A 22,924-nucleotide genomic window follows, 5' to 3' on the forward strand; every position below is an offset into this window, starting at 1 on the left:
AACCCTCTGCAGATAAAAGGCTTAAACTAAATGCAGAAGTCACAGTATGGGAATTGCTGACACACAACCTATATCAGCACAGGTCCACAGAATCATAGAATCATTTTGGTTGGAAGAGACCCTTAAGCTCAAGGAGTCCAACCATAACGTAAATCTAGCATTAAATCATGTCCCCAGGAACCTCATCTATGTGTCTTTTAAACCCCTCCAGGGGTGGTGACTCCACCGCTGCCCTGGGCAGCCTGTTCCAATGCCCAACCACCCTTTCTGTGAAGAATTTTTTCCTCATATCCAACCTGAAACTTCCCTAGTACAACTTGAGGCCATTTCCTCTCACCGCCTGTTTCTTGGGAGAAGAAACCAACATCCTCCATGCTACAACCCCCTTTCGGGTAGTTGTAAAAAGCAATAAGGTCTCCCCTCATGCAGCAGCTAAAGACACAAGATGAGCCTAGTGCTTACCTTGAGGCCAATGTTAACACAGTCAGCATCCAAGATGTTGAGGATTCGTGAGGTGAGTCCGTCACCTTTGTCTCTGGCCAGCCAGCACTTACAGACAAAGTTATACATGACACCTTTGGTGGGCACGACTATGTTGAGCTCTTCCACCAGCCAGCAGCTCTCAGGAGTAGCACCATCATGCCCCACCTGTAAGAGTCAGCAAGAAAACACCTGCTGGTTCAAGGGGATTTCTTCAGAAGGGAGAACCTGATCGCTTTTTTAACCAGTGTGGAGGGACTGAGGGTGTTGACTACATACACTGTCACACAAACCACTTCCACAGTGGAATGGAGAGAGCTATGAAATGGTTTGTGCCATTGCTGTCCAGTGGGGAAGACATCAGTGTACATGGGAGCTGACATGGGCAAAGGAAGCTCAGGTCATCATCTGCTGAGCACGAGGGAAGCTAGGACATTGCCATTCCCAAAAGTAAGCAAGGTAGACTGGACTGACCTCCATGAACACATGTCCAGTCTCTTACTACTCTAGTTCTTCTCTGTTGACTTCTATTTGCTAGTTTGCTGATCTCTGCAGACCCATTCCTTTGTCTTTCCAACCCCTTCCACTGCTGTTGCAGCACTTAGAACTGACTACTCAAAGCTTCATAGCCAAGGTGGAAGGCACAGCCAGGCAAACACTGACATGCTTTATTCAAACACTCCTTCCCTCACAAAACCTCATCTAATTCAACTATGTGTACAAGGCTGTTCCTCTGCTTCCCATCTCCTTAAGCTGCAAGAGCTCCGTGTTTGTATAGGAACCAACAGATGGAGTTAACATCTGTAGCTGGTTGATTTTCAAGGACCACCTCCTCCAAGCTCAAGAATAGTCCATCCTGGAGAGCAGGAAGTCATACAAGACTGTGTGGAGGAACAGGGGGCTCCTGACAAAAATTAAATGGAAAAAGAAAGAATACTAGGGGTGGCAGCAGGAACAGGGGACCTGAAAAATACAAAGACACTGCTCATGTCTGCAGGGCTGAGGTTAGGAAAGCCAAAGTTCACCTGGAGCTGAGTCTGGAAAAGGTCATGAAGAGCAACAAGCAATGCTCCTATAGGCATATCTGCAGCAAAAGGATACCGATGGGGCAAGCTTCCCCAAGAAACTGTGTGTATCCTTCTTAAAAGCGTGGGTAATTCATCTTGGGGCAGACTTATAAGCATAATTATGTATCCCAGCCGACATACAAAACTCAGTCAGCCAGTCCTGTCAATGAGCTATCCTTACATAAAAGACTGAATAAAAAAGCTACCTACAGTTCATTATTTTCAGGAGCAAGAGTTGTTTGTGTTGTCACTAGAAAAATGAGGTCCTTAGCTCTCACTAGTTTTGTTTCTAATTAGGATGTTTTGGGTTGCTCAGAAAATAATTTTTAATAACAGGTTCATCTAGGGTTATATATCTGTGGTTATCTTTTTTTCCCCCAAACCAAGTGATCTTTTTTATCTGTCTCAGCCATCACTGTTATTAGGAATATTATTGCTATACCAATGTCTGTGCAGCTGCAGAAAATTAGAGTTAACCACTAGGGAAATTCAAGCCTACAATGGATGCATTAATTCTCAGATTCCTGGGGTGTGAAGTGAATGGAAATGTAACGCTTGCCTTCCCATTCCCCCTCTGCCAGCTTGGATGCCCTTCTCCAAACCTAAAGGTCCTTTGAGAGTCTGCACAGGGCCTCTCAGGACCCATTGCAGGATGGTGCAGATGACACAGTGGGGAAAGTTCAGATGAATGTCTCTGCAGTGAAGCAGGGACAGAGCAGCCAGAGGGAAAATCTCAATGAGCTCACTAAAGGCTGCTGTGCTTTTGGGTTTGCTACAGTCACCTCCTAAAGCACCGTTCCAAGACATTGCTCAGTATCAGATTTTCATAGCAGCCTTTAACTACTTGGGTACGAGTGACTGGGCAGAAGGAAGCATCCTGCACATCCACTTGCTTTGGAGAACCTGCCCACCAGCAGATTTCCTACAGTTCCAAGAACAATGTTGTGAAGCCTGAGATAACTTGTGCAACGCTGAGTCTTCCCTGTGGCTGGTCTTTTAGAGCAAAGTGCTGGGATTTGTCTTTCTTTTGTTCCAAGCAAATCTTTAGATAGACCATGCCAATACAGCTAATGATCTGAATCGCAGCCACACCAGGAGTATATCTTGGACATGCATACCGACATCAAAAGAGGTTGTTTGGGCTCAGATGTTTGAAATAAGTTAGAATAACAGAATTCCAAAGGCAGCTAGATGATTGGGCGGTTTGAAAAGCTTTGTAACTCAGTCTCACTGCCCTTAAGGGACTGTTGAGTACTTCACCAAGACTAGGATGCACAATTTGCACGAGGCAGCTCACAATCACATTGAAACCAAATGTAACAGCAGGGAAAACGAGAGAGAATATGAGCAGTAGATAGAAGGAAAACAAGATGAGACTGAGGAGTGACCTCATTAATGTTTATAAATATATGAAGGGTGAGTGTCACAAGGATGGAGGCAGGCTCTTCATGACAACCCACGACAGGACAAAGGGCAATGGGTATGAACTGCAACACAGGAGGTTCCACTTAAATTTGAGAAGAAACTTCTACTCAGTGAGGGTGCCAGAGCCTGGACCAGGCTTCCCAGGGAGGCTGTGGAGTCTCCTTCTCTGCAGACATTCAAACCCACCTGGACACATTCCTGTGTAACCTCATCTGGGTGTTCCTGCTCCATGGGGGGATTGCACTGGATGAGCTTTCCAGGTCCCTTCCAACCCCTGACATTCTGGGATTCTGTGATGTCAAAAATGGAACTTCTTGCTTATTTTGGAAGGTGTAGAGAATATTAGAGAGACCTGAGCATCTCCCAAGATCACGTGTCCCTAGACAGTGAGGGACTGGACTTGCAAGACTTTACACTCTGTCACCATTCTCTGTCCTTATGATGGAGAAAGGTTCTGAACGAGAAATGGCTTAGAAATGCATACCAGTGCAGGAGTCTTCTTATCCCGCCTGTGTCTCTCTGCAGCAAGGGCAGTCGAGCAATAGCGATACTTTTCTTCATTAGGAGAAGAGATAATAAAACTTGTTTTAAGAACATAGTGTAAAGTGCCTATACCCATAAGTTGTATTATTTATTTTCATGTCAGCATGTCTATTAAAGTACATCAGTAGTGAATATTCTACCTCTAGACTTACAAGACAGGTATAAATGGGCCCCTTTCAAATTACTTCATGTTCCACTGCTTCTGCTTTCACTGTGGTATATTTGCAGCAAGAGAATAATAAATACCGAACTAAAAGTGGCATCGCGCTCTTAGTAAATGCTGCGGTCTGCTGCCTGGGTTGTACAGATGGTTTCAGGAAACTTACTCCCCATGCTACACTATTTTCATATGGCAACTCATATTCAGGACTTCTTGCTTTCTTCCAGAAGCAGCCAAATTCCAAGTCTGAGAACTAGCAATTTCCTTCACTGTCCCTGAACACTGCAATTTTCTACAAGGAAAACATGGACTGATTCCATGGCAACCACGTTAGACTGACATCGATGTCATCGCTGAGACGTGGATCAACAAGGAGACACCTTCCAAGCAGAGGGCACTGCATGAAGGAAGGCAGAAGGTCAGGAGCAGACGGCTCCCCCAGCCACGAGCTGGGGGGTTATGAACTAAAAGGGAAAAATGAGCAAGAGGGGAGGCAGCAGACTATTGAGATCACTGAGAACAGGGGTGAAAGAGTGCAAACGAACATCACCCATCTTCAAAGCTATATTATATGTATATATTGTCTCTCTGCATTTCATTCAAAACCTTCTCTCTTCTTTCTCATTTGTAGTCCTTTAAAAAGCATTCATTTTCCTTGCTTTCCCAACTGTCTGCTCCTACTTTCTCCCATTCTCTGCCCCTTCCCCGCCCTACTCACTTGCCTCTTTTCCAGCCTCCCTGTCTATTTCTTTCTTCATGCAGCGTTATCTGTCTCTCTGACACTCAGGGGTTATACTGGATTTTTTCTCCCTCCTTTTCCAGGCCCATGGCTGTTTCCAGGTGCACACAGTCTGGAGGAGAAGTATTTCTGTACTTGCTTCACTTTCAAAGTTTGACCTAAAGATGGCTAGATAGAAAGTGCCACTAATACTTATAATAAGCAGCCACTTGGAGTGCATTAAGAAAATGGCTTGATAATAAGCTTTAATCCAGTACAGAGGCTTCTCTAAGCATCAGAATGCACTGCTTGCATGAGAACTAATGGGAGTGCTTCAGTCTATCAGCTGCTACAGCAGGACGTACAACTGCAAAGAATTTTGAATTTGGGGGGGATTTCTGTTTTTACATTTCATTCACTCGTCTGCCTCTGAATAGCATGAACAGCAACAGCTAAGATTACTGCAACACAGGGCACAGGGTAAAAATAAAATTAAACTGGCTATTGAAGCCCTCAGATGCTGTGGGTTTCAGCTCTTGGGGGCTGGAGCAGGCTTTCAGTAGTTGGAACTGCCATATGAAACAACAATGACATATATAAATGTGCTGGAGGATTCATCTGAAGTTTAAGCTCAGTGATGGAAAGTTTATGCAAATTCTGTCTTTCTGAGCCACAGTAGAAAAGAATGGCTCCTGTACTCAAATCTATTTGCGTATGTTACTTATGGACAATGACTAATTTTCTTCTCTAAGCCTGAGTCCTCCAAGCTGTAAAAACAATTTTCATGTTTAGCCAGGAAATCACACAAAATGTGTTTCTCACTGCAGGCAGAATTTATGAAATCCAACTAGAAACAGTGTAAAAATCAACTAGGAAAAAGACTGATAGAGGTCTGCGTCCTGGGAACCTTCATTGCATCTATCAATAACTGGGCTTGACTAAGAAAAAACAGTGCCAGAGACAGGACAAAATTGGGACATATTTCAGCTTCCTTATAATTCAAAATCATCTTCTGCCTCTCAAGGTTGTTGTTTTTGTGAGATGTAAAGTGGACTTATTTTCAGGATCAGACACATGTGAGATCTCGTTAGTTCATCCCTGTTTACATTCCTTTCAAACCCTACTGCCTTTCCCTCACTGCTAAGAACAACAGGAACATGTGCTTTATTTGGCCACCATTTCATACACCTCCAGTGTCTGCCCACAAAGTACCTCCACTTTTTTGATCTCTCCAACATCCAGGCCCCAAACAGAGAATTTCTCCACGGAGCCATCTGCAAACTCATCTTTTCCTTCTGGGAGATCCAGCCACAGCCTCTCTGTCTGCACTTTCTGGGGACCCATGATGATGATGTACACCCGGCTGTCGGTGCTGGAGTCGTATTCCGTGCCCGTCATCACGGTGATGTGGTATGGGATCACTGCAACAAGCGGAGGTTTAATCATCAGAGAAGCCACACACATGCATATTTACATGAGACTTCGGAAAACCAGGGACCTGTCCCATCAGAGGGAGCAGCTAAATAGGTTCACATCCCATCAAAGTCATTTGGATAGTGGATAACAACACGCTGCATTGAGCTACAAATGTGCACGGGAGACTGCTTTACCATACACACTTAGGACCAAGTTCTGCAAGGGTTAATTTCTCCTGACAATGCTACTGGATACAAGGAGTCTAGATTTCTCCCTAATAGATGACAGAACAGCGGAGGTCTTGAATCCTTGTTTACACCAAGAGATCTTCCTGAAGATGAGATAGAGCACCTGAGTCTTAAATAGGCAGTTAGACCAAAGTGATCATATGGTCACCATTCAACAAAGGCAAATAAACCTATGCTGGCTTCAAGGTAAAGCAGCACTGTTGTACTGTCCCAGTACAACTGCAAGTGTTCTCCTTTGGGCTTAATTCAAGGATTGCTGTGATCTGTGGGGTTCAATGTTTCAGCATCCCTGTGCAAATCCAGGCAAACTATGAATAATCCTTGTGTTAAAGGTAGATCTCTCAAGAATGTTATACATTACATAATAATATTGATTAGGGGAAAGACCTTCGGGCCAAGGCTTCTGACTCAGCAGGTTTTTCTGTGTTTTCCAGAAATTTCAGTTCAGCTGTTAATAGGGAGGAAGTGCCAGACTGCTTTTCGAGCGCTTTCCAAAAGCTCATTTGGGTAAGCTGAGCAGGCGGTGCAGAATTAGACGCTGAATACTTGCTTGATTTCTCAGAACATTTGTGCAGGGCTGTTCAGACTGTTCTGACAAGAATCAGAACTCTGAAACTTGCCTTGTCACAGACTCAAAACTCAGCCTGGCTTCATCATCACAAATACTTGGTTGGCTTTCAAATCATCCAAGATTGGCACCTAAGTTTGCTTTACGATGACTAACAACATTTTTGGGGTGGGGATTATAATGGAAACTCATATCAAGCTCAGAAAATATGTGCAATATCAGGGGAGACATTAATTCCTGCTGACCATATCCGTTCTTACCTCTGGACAGAGGAGAACCCAAAGAGAATCATTCAGCCCCAGTTTGAGGATTTTGTGTATCAACACAAAGTGAACTGATGATTAGGCAAAACTTATTCTTCCCTTTATGGTATCATTTACATCTCAGTGTGCACATCAGCATAATGATATGCAACACATTCTTCACAAAATAACCATTGAAGCTGCTGGTATTAGCAGGAGAAACGATTTAGCTGTAAGCAAGACAGATTTTGTAAGAATATGTTGGGGGGGGGTCACGTTTAAAACAGTGCCAGACTCCTGTTTTAAACAAAGCATTATTTTAAATAGGGACAAAATTTTCTTCTATGCAGTTTTTTCCCTGCTCTCCTGTGACAGAACTACCAGCGTTTCCAATTGACGTTATGTCCTTGAACCAAGGTGCTTGAAAGACCTATATAAGAAATTGTTATCATTTCCCACTTTAAATAATGGATACAGAGACACAGAGCAACTTGCTATTGGACAGCAGGAAACACTGTTTGCTGTTTTTTCCTCTAAAAACTAGAAAAGTGGTTGTTTAATTTGTTTATCTCCCTCCTCTATTGTCTGTCTCTTTCTCTGGGACTCCATAGTTCTTCAAGCATGGGAGAATGCAAAACACGGCCACAGCAGGACACAACAGGTCCTCCATCCCATTTCCCTTCGCCCTCTGTTTCCGTGAGTCCCTGCACAGATTTCAGAGTGTTCAAGGGCACATGTCCCCCTCACAGGGGGTTGGGTTTCATTAGGAATGTAGACCACACCACCCAGTGTTTTCTTCCAGCACAAAGTTCAGAACCAAGCAGGTTCCTGGTCAACAGGACTTCTCTCTGTGCTCCATCCTCACATCACCTCCTGTCCCTCGGAGGTGTTCACCATCTGAGCATGGGACAGTCAGATCTGGGCTGCTCAAACCGCCACTCTCTTTCCCAATACCACCTATCCTAATCAACTAATTAACAGCTGGCTTTTTATCCAATTCAGGAGGCATCTGTCTGGCCCACATGGTCCATCTTATCTGCTTTTCCTTCAAGATGCAGTTTCCTTAGTGAGGCCGTGTCACTGCAACAGAGATAGTGGAAATGACAAGATCCAGGACTCAGAGGAGAAAGACCACCCTGGTACAATGGGGATGATGGGAACTATCCCAGCTCTGCTGGAGATGGGTTCTCATGGGAGATGTTGATGTTTTACCCATTATTTGTGAAACTACAGGGAATGCCAACGTGGCAGATGTTATCCATTGTCTCACCACAGAAGTATTATCAGAAGGAACATGGGAATCACTCGTTTTTCATTTGAATACAATACGGGATTACAAAAGAAGGATTGCCCTGAGACACATGGGTTGCAGACCACATTAAGCAACGTGCAGCATTATGTCTGCTTCACAACTTAAAGGCGTGGGACATGCAACCCAGGTATCACATCGCATCACATCACAAGCTACTGGGCATCAGCTGAGCTGCAGTAATGATTTCTGTGAGTCCTCTTGGACCACGTCAGTGAAAGCTATCTTAAACTCCTAAGTCAAGTTACATCGTTTCACACTTGGCTTACCATGGAAGTTTATGGTAAATTTAATTATTTTGCACTTGCTGTGGACTAAGAGCACATATACAGGCAGCGACTGTGAATCAGCTGCTGTCCAGTTCCTTGTTACAACATGGTATCTTGCATCTAAATTTTTAATCCAATCCTAAAAGACCCCATATAGGATGACAATGTAGGTGCAATTTAGATGATAGGTCATTGTCCCAGAACACAGAGGTGGTTAATCAAAGGGTACATAAAAGCAAAGAAAAAAACATCTATGTGGTAATGAAGTTATAAGGAAATATCGATAGACATGGAAAGTTTTCCATAGAGGTCAACTTCAGCTGATGGACACTGATCTCTCAGGCTTCATTCACAGCCAGGACAGAAACAAAACCTGCGCAACTTTCACACTTCGTATCGGACACAACCAAGCAAGCGCAGCCACACTGCATGAAAGCTGGCCTTTGAAGACATGGTCTGACGTATTTCACCTGTTATAAATTACAATCCAGAAACACATTTTTCTTTTGTATTCAGCTGTGCTTTTTCTCTGGAATCAGAGCCTAAAGATGAAACTCTACATTAGACCCATCGACTGTTTCCATCAGTTCTTTGACCAAGAACTTCAGTCTAAAGTCCACAGGCTCTTTGTCTTTCAGTGACGATGTTGTCAGACCCCTCTCTTTTACCCAATTATAACACAACCCACAATTTAGAAAAGAAAAAACTTGCCTGAGCACTTGTTTTTTGAGAGCCAAGAGACTTACCAGTACTCTTCCTCCACTGCCCATATCCCACTCCCCTCCCAAGCCAACAGCTGCTCTGATACAGCTACATGTTGCAAGGAAAAAACCCAAAGGATTCTAAAATAAATCACATTAAAATTCATATTAAACAAACATCCTCATTGATGACTCACTACCAGCTTGGCTACAGCATGGCAAGTAAGGTCTCAGGAAATTCAAAACCTTGTTTGGTAATTCAGATCTAATATGCTACATGAGACATCATGTTGAGTAGGTGAAAGAGACACAGGAGGAAAAACAACAGCTGACATCAGCAACAAAAGATACTTAAGAGAATCATGTGGGAAAGAGCCTCTGATAGTCCAAGGGAGGCTCTTTTGGTGATAACATGTCTGACTTGTCTGTTGTCCGTCTCACTGCAAAGAGCTTTGGAGCTCTTGAAGGACACTTCAGACGAATTTATACAAAACTTGTGTAAATTCTTCCCCTAATTGCATCAAACCCCATTGTTCAGAGAGTAGTGTCACCTCTTCCCACCTCTGAAGTGCAATGTCCTCAATGAAGTTGGTGGTAGGGGAGGAGGAAGAGGCAGTAGGATTCTTCAGGTCTATGGGTTTCTTTCTGAAGAGGCCTTATGGTTGTTCTGAACTGGCCCCTTTTCCAGATTTGGTGCTATGGATGGACTCAACTAACTTTAGGCATATAAGGGATATGACTTGTTATTGCAGTTGCCCATAGAGGTCCCCTGTGTCTTTTATCTCACCATGACAGAAAACAACGTACCCTTGAATAACCACCTACCTACCAACATTGTCACACTGTCCAGAGCACCACACTATTTGGAGAACTTACACCTGCTGGCAAGGGAGAAGTTAACTCTGACAAGCTACAATATCACAGATTTCCACAGGAGAGAAAGAAGAGTTTTGAAAACACTGAAGTTGCTGTGAACTCCATGGCTTGTTCCACTGTTGGCACTGGAGATCTATCGTAAAAGCATTAAACACAGGAACACAAGCCTTGATCCAGCCTTTCCCAAAACCATCACAACACAAGATGCAGAGGAGCAATTTGTTGTTCTGCCTCTTTTTGTTCTTCACCAGGATGACCACAACCTCTCAAGCACCGAAAGCCAAGAACTCATGCATGTGTGCAATCAAACACAGTGCTCACTCACGTGATCCTTCTTCTGCCGCCTTGACCAAGCTGGATTTTTTACTTTCCTTCAGGTTTGCATTGCTGTCCTGACTTGACACACTGAGAGATGAGTCGTCCAGGCTGTTCCGCTCACCATCATAGCTCTAGTTAGAAGGCATGTATGGGAGGGTAATGAGGTTGACTGCTCAAGTGTTGTCAGCTGTTCCCATGTGCCTCCGAGAACAACATGAGAAGAAATCCCTGTAGTTCCCCGGTTAGCTCTTTGTTCAGTATAGCTCAAATAATCACTACTTGTAATTTACTGCAAGTCATTAATATACTTCATTGGAAAACTTGACAGGCCATTTTTTGGGTGCATGTTATAATAAAAGAAAATATAATGGACTTTAATGGTGTGTTGTGACTTTTCTCTGCTACCTGTGTGAGCAGTGGCCAGAGAAAATTCAGATGGATGAGACAGTGCCAGATTTGCTTATCAGGCCACACTCTGTGGTGTCACAGTAATTGACCCAGTAAAGGCCAAAGGGCATAAGACAGAGAGTATTGCAAAGCTCAATGGTATGAAACATCTATTATATTTGAGCAGTTAGTGTAGATGTGTTCAGTGTCATCCAATAAATATGAGGCTCTTACCACACAATTGCAGAATTAAAAAAATAAAAGGGACTAGCTTTTCTTCATTATGAATTAATATGAGCAACAGGGTAAGTGTGACCACAAAAATTCATAGCATTGTTGCCGCAACTTTATGAGGGAGCATATGGCAATACTCATCCATGGTGTAACTCTTCTTATGTCTCTTCTGTTGTATTCAAAATTAGTCTGGCCCAATTTCATTGATGGTAATTTTAGTGGTAACTGTCAATTAAAATGTCAGTGTATTTTGCAAAGCGGACTCCTTAGATACAATGGACTTATAATCAGCCTCACTGTAGCAAGAGAGGTCTATTAATCTTGTTTGCTAATTTTAATTAGTGTATGTACCTTGAATTTCAATTAGCTGTATTAGCCTGCTAAAGCAGCAGAGAATGTGCAAGCAGAAAGGACATTTCACTGAAAATATTCGATGCTTTTATTGGCAGCAAAGAAACTAGATTTTTTATTTGGCATTGGTGGAAAAGCTGCTGAAAAGATAAACCTGTCCAGTCCAATGGGTATGAAATCAAAGGACCCAATATTTTGGCATGAGGACTTTGAATGGTGCGACCCATAACTAACTTATTTTGTGGGGCACATAAAGGACAGCAGCAGGGAAATACACTCTGTGGTGAATCAGCAAAGTACTTTGGCTTTCAGATGAAAAGTTTCGCTTAGACTCCTAGAGTTTCCTGTTGAAACTGCAAATTATAGACCTGTTGATAGTGGGTTGAGAGTGGCCATACTTTCAGCACTTGTCTGAAAATTATGAAATAATTTTGGACAAGTCAAAAAGCACAAGTCCCTAAGGATCTGGCTTGGGCTTCAGCCAGATATTCAGTCGTTTTATATCTATTAGTACCAGTGGGTTGGGATCAGAGCCTTGAGCTGTCACCATACCTGTTCATAAAGCGTACGCTCTATCTTCTTGTCCTCTTTCTTTTTGGAGAGCCAGCGCTCACAGAGGAAAATGAACGACTCCTCTGTGGTTTCATCCAGGATCTCTACTTTTTCCAGGAACCAGTCAGGGCTGAACATGCTGTTGTCATGACGAATCTTGATCTTGTACAAAATGCCAAGGTCCACAGCCTGTATGGTGAACGTGTCTTCCTGCAGAGAGTTCAAGAGAAGCTGTTTCTGTTAACGAGCTCTCAACAGATCATCTGCCGGACAGAAGCAGAGACTACAGAGCACAATAGGTGTTTAAACTCTATCTCACATGATGGCGTTTGGTTAAAAGCTTTGTAGCTCTCTATAGAGGTAACTCTGTATGCTGAAACTGTTCTGCAGGGAAGTGTTTTGAAGCTTGCTTCTGCTGCCAGGGGAGCTGTACAAAACGTCACTTTTACAACCAATTACAATATTGAATTCCTGGAATTTTACATCCTGTTTTTTCAGTCTAAGTAGGACTTTTCTTTATAATCCAGTTAGATTGGTATGGACAACCCAGATAAGATCACTTTTGCTATTATTATGTCTGAGAATCTCCATATGAGGCTGTGAATAAGACTCATGGACTGACCACTTTTGGAGTTATTTTGTGAAACACAGATGCAGTTTATGTCCTGTCCCCACATAGTAAGTGGAATCAATCACTTCATCCGTCATAGGAAAGCTCAGCCCATAAAAACAGTCATAGACTTGTTAGGTTAAAGACCGCAAAACTGGTATTAACACATTGCATTTGTACCTGTCCTCTTTCAAACTTGTTGAAGTTCGTTTCAGATTTGCTGAGTTTTCTCTCTCCTGTGTCACCCAGATCCCCATAGATATTTAGGAAAACATTAGCATCTGTCCCAGCGCCATAGATATCTCCAGTAAACACACTTATCTTGTATGTGTGAACTGCAGAAAGAAATTGAGATGTGATTACTGGACAGGTGAGTTATCAAGACTTATCTTAGATGCTGAGTTTACCTAAGAAAATGATCCCCAAACTTTCTGCTCATCACTAACTTCTTGGAGGTTTAAAATCCCAGATGGTTCCTCCTTCTACACTTCTAGTAATGATCCAAAAGTTGGGGAATCACTGGGCTGGAATTTGCTGACTTTCCTTATTTCCATCTAATCAATGCCTGTGTAATGCTTTGATCACACAGTGCACAGCTAAAAATGCAAAGAATCATTACGGTTATTACTGGATGCCATGTCGATAGAGCTGAGGGAACTCTGCACTTTTCATTCCGAGGCTCAAGGGACATAAATCTGAAAACAAGTGATTCACTGTTGTGAATTCTTAATATTCCATCTTCTATAAACAAACTCCCGGGATTCAGATGTGCAATTACTACCAGAGTTAATGGCTTGTATCTCTATATATTCCCCAAACAGAAGGAGAGAACAGGTTTCTGGGTCCTTTTGCTGAGACAGTATTTAATTAAGCAAGTGTTGGAGCAATACTGTTTTAAGTACCCTTTCTCTTTATCTTGCTCAATGACGATCCAATAAAACCTCATCAAATCTTCAGTAAAGTGCTTTACTAAACCTGTGGTATACTCCTATTTTTATTTTGCTACTCTTTTCCTGATTACACATGGAAAACAAACAGTTACTGAAAGCATCCTCTCCAGGAAAACAATTAGGAACTGTACAAGTCCCTGATTACTCTGGTGGCATAGGAGCCCTAGAGAATAGCTCCTTGCAAATCCCAGGGCAATATAAGTGATAAAGAGGCACAAAGTCTTAGCGAGGATGCTTCTTTGTACATTAACAGCACAAAAGAATATGTCTATGTTGTCTCCTGTACCCATTTTCCCCTGTAAAACAAGGCCTATTCTGCTTCAGTCTCCATGGAGGATTTCCATCAATTTCTGTAAGAAGTGGATAATGATTGTTCATCAGGTTAGGTGCAATGCCAGGTTTTCTGGTTTGCCTCTTCACATTGTGTCCTACAGACTTACAGCTTTGAATTTGAGAGACAACTACTACATTAGTAATGAAGGAAGCAACACATACAGTCTAATTAGCCAGTGCAATTAGCCACTTAGCAATGTTAACTTCTTTGGGTTTTGCTTGCCAGTTCTAGAGACCTGCAGGAGTGAAATGTAGTTTACTATGTAAAACATGATCCTCAGAATACCACAAGCTGATTTTCTGTTGCTGTCATTTACACTGCGTCAGTGCCCGAGATGTATGAGGACTCACAGAGATGCAGAAGATATAATTCTTGTCCCAGATATTTTATAACTAAAGCAGAAGTTCACATACTTAGCCCTAGCTCCCAGCCAAAAGAAACTTTCAGTGTTCCAGAAGCTCCATTCCATGGATTGTAAAATGTGCTTTAAGGTGTTGCCTTTAGAAGCTAAAAAAGAGTCACCCAGGTTAGTTAAGACATAGTAACTAATGTAAGGTAGAACAACAGAAGATAATAAGTTAAAGAAAATGTCACACAAATGGCTATCAGTCACCAATCTTATTAATGGATATTAAAATGGAAATGGAAAAAAAAAATCCATGGGAAAAAAAATCTCCCATGAGCCATCACACAGTTCCCAACGGGAGGAAGGAGCACACCGTCCTCTTCTAAGGACACAGTGCAGAGGGTACAGCCTTCCTTACAGCAAGGCAGCTCTTCCCTTGGCAGTGGAAAACACTTATAATCTGTATGAATTCCACCCTGACAATGGTGCACCGTAAATGTAAATCAGACTCTGAGAGAAATGAAACAGGGAGAGAAATAATTTTCTCCATTGAATCATCTTGTTGCCAGATGCAAGAACCAAGAATGCAAGGTAGATCCTAGAAGAAAGAGTTAGGAACACAAGACATAGATAAGAAACCAGTTTAGGATGAAACCAGTCATTGTTGAGTTGCTTCAGCTACCAGGAGGACCCATTACTGGACGTGAACACTTTATAAGATGGGTTCAGAACTGCATAAGAATTTTTTCTACTCCCTAGAGGTGTTTCGGTGAGGCAAGGCTGGCTGCCTAGAGCCACGTTTTTAAAGTGAGTCCATATGTACCTGAAGAGCAGCAGGAAAAAGAACTTTGAGAGGAAAGAGGAGCACAAATCAAATTGGTGGAGTGGAAGAGAAAGGGGCAGAGTGCACAGAACAGGTGATGCTGGGCAAGCCGATAAAGATATTTAGAGAGCCTGGAAGACAATGACAAGTTAGAGGAATTTTGTTGGGCATCAGAAGAGATGTGCAAGCTATGCCTTTGTAAATGGGTGTCTGTGACAGGTTTATAAATGCCCTACAGGAAAATAATGTTATTATTAAATAGAAGTGCTTCAGGTAGAAGAGAGGCCAGAGAACAGGAAGGGAAAGAAATGTGAACGGTCATACCAGTGTTGCATGTGCCTGAACCACACATCCATGCGTTTTCTTCCAAAAAATCAGATTAACAGATCCCTACCCACTGCTAGGATTATATTACCTTCTAATGGGTCTTCAACTTCTTCCTCTATCTGCTTGAGTGTCCCATCCTTCATGAGTTTTTCAGTAAAAACATCGGATGGTACCAGTTCTCTGATGATCTCGCCGTCATCTTCAGACTTTGCAAGCCATCTTTCACATGGAAATGTGACAGTTTCTGAGCCCTGAAGTAAACATGACAGAGATAATCTCTTCAAAACAGAGTGAACAAGTGTTAGCATTTCCCCATTGAAAATACTCTGACATGCAAGCAGGTATTTCAACTCACGTATGTATGCATGTGCATGCAGATGCAGACTTGAAATACTATACAGAAATATAGGTCCTCCAGAAAGAGGACATCTGAGGACTCTAAGGAGCACTGAACATGTAGCGAAGTTTTCTCAATTGCTGTATGAGACAGGCTGTACGATCTAGTAAATCTTTGTCCTTTCCAGTTTTTGACCTTGCAAATTCTTAATCAAGACTGCACCATTCCCACTGAAGCCATGTTTTACTGAGACACTACAATCCCTCTTCAATCCTTATTCAGGCAGCATTCCCTTTGAAGTCAGAATGCGCTTTTTTTCTGAGTCAATACTTCAAGATTTGCCCCATAAGTCTCTGACTCAAGCTGGTTTCCAGGCAATTCCCATGCATGCATTAAGAGGAGAAAAATAGTGATTTAATTTTTGATCTTTTGTTTTGACTTCACTGTGGTGGAAACAAATATGATTTCTATCACCAAACAAACAAAGGCAATAGAACATGTGTTTTCCACTTGGTAAACAAAATCAATCCCAGACTGCTCGTTAAGAACAGACTCCTTTAAGGGCTCCAAGATGGTAAGAGGCAGGCGGCTTTCTATGTGCTGGGCACCCCAGGCCATGTCTCTATAAGGAAACGGGCATGAGCCATCATGCAACTTGCAGAGCCTGCAAGTCTGAAGAGGAAAATAAAAATGTAGTTTTAATCTCACAGTAACTAAATGTCCTGATTTTGTTAAAAGAATAAGACTAGTTCTCTTTCAGTGATTTTTACTTTCAGCTAAGTTCTTCTAAGTACCTTCTGAGTAACTGCACTTTTCTGAATTTAGCTACATGTTTGTTGGACACTGCGCTCTGAAACAGATAAGCGTGACCAATGGAATGCAGAAGCCCCATGTTTAGATTTATTGCTATGACAGTCAAGAAGACTGATAAAATTCCACACATCCCACAATTGAGATGGGCGTGTTCGTAAAGAGGGGCAGACAGAACACGTGACTAAAACTGACCAACCAAGTATTCCATCCTGTGCATGTCATACACCCTATAAAGGAGGGAGATCACAAGGGTTTCACTTTTTTCGACCATGGCCGGCATCTAAAGAGGACCCTGCCACCCATGCCTGTGATTCAAAGCCTGAAACTCTGCATCCCTGAATCCAGTCCTTGTTTGCTGTGAAGTCCCACCCAGGACTTCTGGGTGCCTGCCCTGCAGCTGCTGGTTAAATGCTGCTCTACCCCGGGACATTCAAGACTGGTTTTGTATATTTTGTATGTTTTCTTTATTTATTAGTAGCATTAGTAAAGCCTTTAAAACTTTTTCCAGCCCTGCAAGTCTAAGCCTCTCTTCCTTCCTCCTTATCCTTCTTATCACTTTTTCCTATCTAAGGAGAGGGAGGGGGAAGTCGAGGGGGTAACAGAGAGCATCTGCCATGGTTTATTGTCACCTTGCTATTAAACCTTGACAGATTAATTGGTGGCCTGTACAGGGAAGAAAAATATGACCTGTCCTTAATGAAAACTCCACCATTTCTCTTCTGAGTAGCAGAAGGCATTTCTACTTTTTGCAGTACTCTGTGTCCTGTCAGTTTCACATATAGCATACATATGAGTATTGTCCACCTTAATTACTTTCACATCATTATTTATCAAGCCAACACAGCATTCTTCCTTCACTCTCTTTACTATATAAACTAAAAAATAATCAATACATAATGAAATAAGGGGATAGCTCTCACTGTAGTAATATTGAATATTGTTATGGCTGTGTACTACCACACTGTCTCGAGCTGCCGGATCCTGCCCTGCTGGGCACAGTCACTGGGGAGGAGAAGGTCATGCACCTGAGATCACAGGAACATTCTGGTCACTGCTACCTGGTATGAACAGGTCACCATGTCCCCGTGCACAGATCCCAGACACGCTGATCTGCAGGGGATGGACCCCTCCAAGACACTTGAGTCTGCAGCAGAACCATTCTTTGAACCTGCACAACCCAAACCTCAATATGACACTGTTTCTCCTCTCCGCTGCTCCCTGGGCTGGTGTCGCTTAACCCCAGGCTTGCAACATTTAACTCCATAAGGATGTTTGGAGCAGGACAAGTACAAAATGGTGTCAAAAAAACTGGCAGCACTTTTGGATGATTTCAAATATTTTATTTTCAATAATTATTTGTGCTGTGCAAACAAAACACAGCACCTAATGACTGCCGACACCACTACCTCTTCATTTCTGCGCTGGCTGTCTGACCACATAACCTGTATTATTTCACTGTATGCTGAGCTGAAGAACAGTGCGTATCTCCCTGGGAAGAGAGGGCTTTCCAGAACAATGCTCCAGTGCCAAAACTCTCTCCTTTACAGAGAAATTCCCACTTCAGTCATGTCTCTTGTAGAAGCTTTTAATTGCTCCTAAACATTCATAATGTTGGCTGTGTGTGTCATTGATATGAACACAGTCTATTTGGTGACAGGATATCTAGGGACTTGAGTGCCTGCACAGTGGGGCATAATGTGCAGTTACTGCAAGAGTTAATTGTATCATTATTGTTAATCAACATGTCACTGCCACAGTTTTCATTGGAGTTTCCTTGTTAGTGATTGCATTAATATTTAAGTGAGGTAAAGTGCACTGTTTCATGTCACCCATGGTAAAAATCTCTTGCAGCTCTGAACAGAATTTATTTCACTAGAGCCTGAGCCTGGCCCTGAGCTAGAGACAGGGTATGATAGTGTGCTAAAAGTCGGTGCTTTGCCTTTCTCCAAGTTGTAACAAATGAAATATAATTATCAGACATAATTGGCATGCCAAGACAGAGCTTTATTGGCATGCAACAATACTAGTTTCCTACCTAAGTGCTTCCAATTTGATCTGAAAAGTTACTGACCCCATTTTTCTTTTGCAGCATTACAGATACATCTAGACACATCTTAGCAGTCTAATCAGGTAGCACAGCTTTTAGAAGCACTGGCAGCATATTGCTATCCTGTGGCATGTCATAATATCCTGCGGCTGATCAGCGGCATCACGCAGTGCTCTGCTTTCTTCTTTTTTTCTTTCCCATGCCATAATCAAAAGATCAGCAGAACGGTAAATCTCTCCAGTTTTAAGTTGTTCATGGTTATCCTCCCTTCCTCCACCTTTCCAGGTTTCTCACCGTCTGTCCTTCAAACATGCAGAGCCGCACAGCCCCAAGCCCCTTTCTGGGCTAGTGGAAAATCACCAAACATAGAATCATAGAGTCATTTTGATTGAAGAATACCTTTAAAATCATCGAGTCCAACTGTTAACTTAACAGTACCAAGATCCAATCTCTAACCCATGTCCATGAGAACCTCATCTCTGTGTATTTTCGACCCCTGCAGGGATGGTGACTCCACCACTGCCCTGGGCAGCCTGTTCCAATGCCCCACAGCCCTTTGGGGAAGAAATTGTTCCCCAGATCCAACCTCAACCTCCCCTGGCACAACTTGAGGCCGTTTCTGTGTGTCCCTGTGTCCCCTCAGCTCCTGTTCTCCAGCTGAACCCCCCAGGTCCCTCAGCCACCCCCATCACACTTGTGCTCCAGCCCCTTCCCCAGCTCCGTTCCCTTCTCTCAGCTTGCTTCTGTGAGCTCTTGGGAGTTTCCCAAAACACTCATTCACCCATAGGTGTACAAAAAGGCAGCCCAGAAATCTCTTTTCTCCTGGTTTCCATAACTTTGCACTTCCCGAGCCTGTGACCAAGAGCAATAACTCCAAAACCAATGTTATCCTGTTTGTTAACCTAAAGTTGTACAAGGGAAGGGTTTGTCTATATACAGCTTATAGAGGAGGATAAAGGCTTGGGCATGATGAGAAAGGTTTGAGGTAGAACTTTGATTTAATCATGAGGCAAAGAGAAATTTTGAAGGAGGAAGCAAGATGAGAAGTAGGTACACCATGATGAAGCAAACTGTGTTTACACCAACACATGATAAAAGACACCTCACGAGGGGGCAGACCCTAGCAAGGAGGTGGAGATGAAAGCTGATATCCCTTTGGAATAAGGGAAGAGAGGACAAGACAGAGAAGAGAGCCCATGTGTTCCCAAACACAGCTACCAATTCTGAACCCATCCTGAAGAGGTGATTTTCTTCTGAACTTCCCTGCAGCCAGACTCATTCCTGTTCCTACAGCCCACATTTGAAAGAAGGGCCAAGGAATAGTTTCTTATGTGAACAAGATCAAACTGACCAGCCTGGCTGCACTGCCTTGATCCTGTTGACATGAGCAACTAAAAGTCCTAGGACTTAACTTGATGTTGTTTATATGAGTGATTCAGGGACTTGCACTGATGGGCATTTTAGTTGTCTTAGTTGTACTGTCTCCCTGTGTTTATTCTTTCAGAATTAAGGGACTGATTAAATTATTTCTTGTCCATGTTTCAGAACAATATTTTTTATTTTAAAATTGTACACCCAGTTCCCACTTACTCCTCTGTGATTACTTGAAACAAAAACACACATGGAAATATGAAGCTTTGGCCTCTCCTGTTACCCAAACCCATCATTATCTAAGTTAGTTTTGAGCACTCTGGGATGTCCAGTGACAGTGGTGCAGCACAGGGACATCTCAGCCCTGTAATTCTTTAGCTGCATTTGCACAGCAATGGGCACAAACTCAGGAATCTCCCCTCTCAGTCCAGTGAGCGAGTCATGATAACATTGCTTCCAAACCCACCAAGTGGATCACTCCTTCACACAACAGATAAAGAGCAGTGATGACCTCCAAAAGGTTGAGGAGCAACATCTCTGATTTGCTCCCATCCACTGTCTGGAGGAAATGACTCTATTCGAGTCAGAAGATATAATAAGAACAACACTCTTTAAGAGTCAATGATTGCAGACTCTTACAATCAACATTTGAAGAATAAAACACAGTAATACACGTTTGTTGTCCCCAGATCCCCGAGCTCTAGCAAGTTCATTAGTGTGCATTGCTCTTTAGGGAGTCGTTTTTCACTGTTAATCATGCTTTGTATACAGAAGATGCACTTTGGGAAATGGAAACGGCTGCTAATGGAAACATATTCCATAGTGCTGGGATGTGCAGTCTACCTTTCCATTTGGCAACAGTCTACGGATTGCCACACGGTCCAAATGCCATCCAGAGTTCAGTCCTCCACCCGTGTGTCCTATGCGAATCTTTTCAATTATGTCACCAACATCCTCCAGCTACAGAAAAAAACAAACAAACAAAAAAACAAACAAAAGGGGAAAAAAAAAGAAAGAAAAAAGGAAAAAATCTATTATGGCATGGCATGAAGAACAGGTGACTTTTGAGACATGACTTCTTCAGCTTATTTCCATATTTTTCCAGTCTATATGAAAACCCAGGTGAGCAAATATTAACTTTGACACCAGTTAGGCTCTAACTTGTGTTTTAGCTAAAGGGTTTCCCTGAACTTCTGTTCCAAAAATGGAGATAATCTTGCTCTACACAACTTACCCATTGAATGATGTAGGTTTGGTTGCACAGCAGCAATTTTGCATCTGAGGCTTCTCTGTACAAGTGGGAATGAAGGTATTTTTTTAGAAATTGCACTGCTTCTGCATCTTAAATTGATATTTTTCTACCCTTTTCCCTTTTAAACACTTATGTGCACTCTTGTAACACCGGGAGGATAGCTTTGAGGTTAAAGTAGGATATTAACGGCCTGCCATTTTATATTATCTCTCTCTGGTTCTCCCAGAGAATCATTATGCCACTCTGAGCAATTCAACAGGATCACTATCTAATAAAACAGCTGCTGGTTTTTGATGTCTCACAAATTACTTGAGTACTTTGGTACTAGTTAATTACTTTTAAGCCACCTCCCTTCCAAAGGCTTGAGCAGGAAAAATTATAATCACTCCTAAGCAACAGCTCTTTATTATTTCAGTGAAAACTGTTGTATAGTCGGCCTTTAAAAATGGCCGAGGCTGGCTCCTTTGCACATAGGAGAAGTACACTGAGCTCCTGACTTGGATTCACTGGAGACAACTCACTTCTCCTCAAAAACTGTCAGAATTGCACAATACTAAAGGAAATACGTCAGTAATTTTAGGAGACTCCTCCACTCGGTAAGACTGACTGCACTACTCAAGGAGTTCACACTCCAGACAAACTGGGTTTGAACTCACCAGACCTGCTGTGACTTCGGACAGCATAAGCCTCAGTGTCAAAACAATCAAATGATCCAAAGTCATGCATGCACACAAGTATATACTACAGGAAAAGTATTTCTTTCTCCTTTGTCCTGTCCAAATAATCATCTTTTGATGAGGCTGTAATCAATACATAGCAACGAGTTGAGTCTTAACCAGTAAAAAATAATGTTAAAGAAGAAGTAGTCTTTGCTGCTAAAAATCTTCCCTGCAAATCATCACTTAGGAGCACAGCTGAGGCCAGCTTCTGATATTTTTTTGCCTTTTTTGCAAGATACAAAATGGTAGAAGTGGTAAAAAAAACCCTAAAACGAATGGGATACTCTCAGTTTGTTTTTCCTGAGATGTCCAAATTGTTTTTAAGGTCTGTTGAACTCCAATTATGGCTCTACACAAGCAGGCGAAACAAGGATATATTTTGCTTCATCCCCATCTCCTGCAGCAAGAAGAACTGGTGAAGAGAGAATGAAGTTTGGAGACAGTTTAATATGGTGTTATAAATCTGAAGCACAAACTGTATTTTCACTCACTTCATCTAAGAAAAGTATTGGTGTTTCACATTCTACCAAACCTAAAATAAATCTCATGGGGAAAAAAAAGAAGTAACAATAACACTCAGTTTAAGATTTATACCTACGGATTAATGCAACACCTATTATGAAAAACTGTGTGGAAACTGCACCAAAATAAGTATTATTCTTTGTTTTTTAGGAAACACACGGGATTTATTTTATGATTCGTGCCATATAACAACAATGTGGGCTGGAAGCATTTTAACTTCTTGGAAAGTTTGGTTTAGGATTTGCCTTCGATTATTTTACAAAAACAAACCACATTCAAAACACAGAGAGCTTGTGTGGTCTTCCAGTGTTGGTTTTGCACCCCGGGAGGGAAGGTGAGGACATGACGGAGTACCAAAAGGACAGGCTAGATTAGGACTACCAATATTTTTTCCTCCCACAAATTCTCAGCAATAACAATATATTATGAATATGAATTGCTGAATACTGCAGATGTAAATGAGCTCACTCATTTGCGTTCACTGGTTTAGTATTTGCATACAGTTGTGCAAGCCCTTCAGGAGATACTTGATAAGATCTTTTAAAAAGTTAGCCTCGGGTATTAAAAAATCACAGTGTCTACGGCAAAGTAACAATCTCTCTGTCTAAG

The 22,924-nt window shown here is 42.3% G+C and overlaps 1 protein-coding gene across 10 annotated transcripts in view; it reads right to left on the reverse strand.

Moving 5' to 3' along the window:
• The window catches only part of LOXHD1 (lipoxygenase homology PLAT domains 1), a 183,675-nt gene that overhangs the window by 49,352 nt on the left and 111,399 nt on the right, over positions 1-22,924 (reverse strand). For 8 of the 10 annotated variants that reach the window (XM_082075766.1, XM_082075769.1, XM_082075760.1 and 5 more), the window contains 7 exons: positions 20,666-20,782; positions 15,343-15,505; positions 12,655-12,809; positions 11,865-12,074; positions 10,348-10,471; positions 5,606-5,814; positions 463-648 (listed from right to left, as the gene is read on the reverse strand). In XM_082075766.1, coding sequence (XP_081931892.1) covers positions 463-648; positions 5,606-5,814; positions 10,348-10,471; positions 11,865-12,074; positions 12,655-12,809; positions 15,343-15,505; positions 20,666-20,782 — 1,164 coding nt within the window. The remainder of the gene's footprint in view (positions 1-462; positions 649-5,605; positions 5,815-10,347; positions 10,472-11,864; positions 12,075-12,654; positions 12,810-15,342; positions 15,506-20,665; positions 20,783-22,924) is intronic. The other 2 variants (XM_082075763.1, XM_082075767.1) reach the window with 2 other exon arrangements.

This window comes from Streptopelia decaocto (assembly GCF_964273445.1).
Source record: "Streptopelia decaocto genome assembly, chromosome: Z".
Taxonomy (NCBI): Eukaryota; Metazoa; Chordata; class Aves; order Columbiformes; family Columbidae; genus Streptopelia; species Streptopelia decaocto.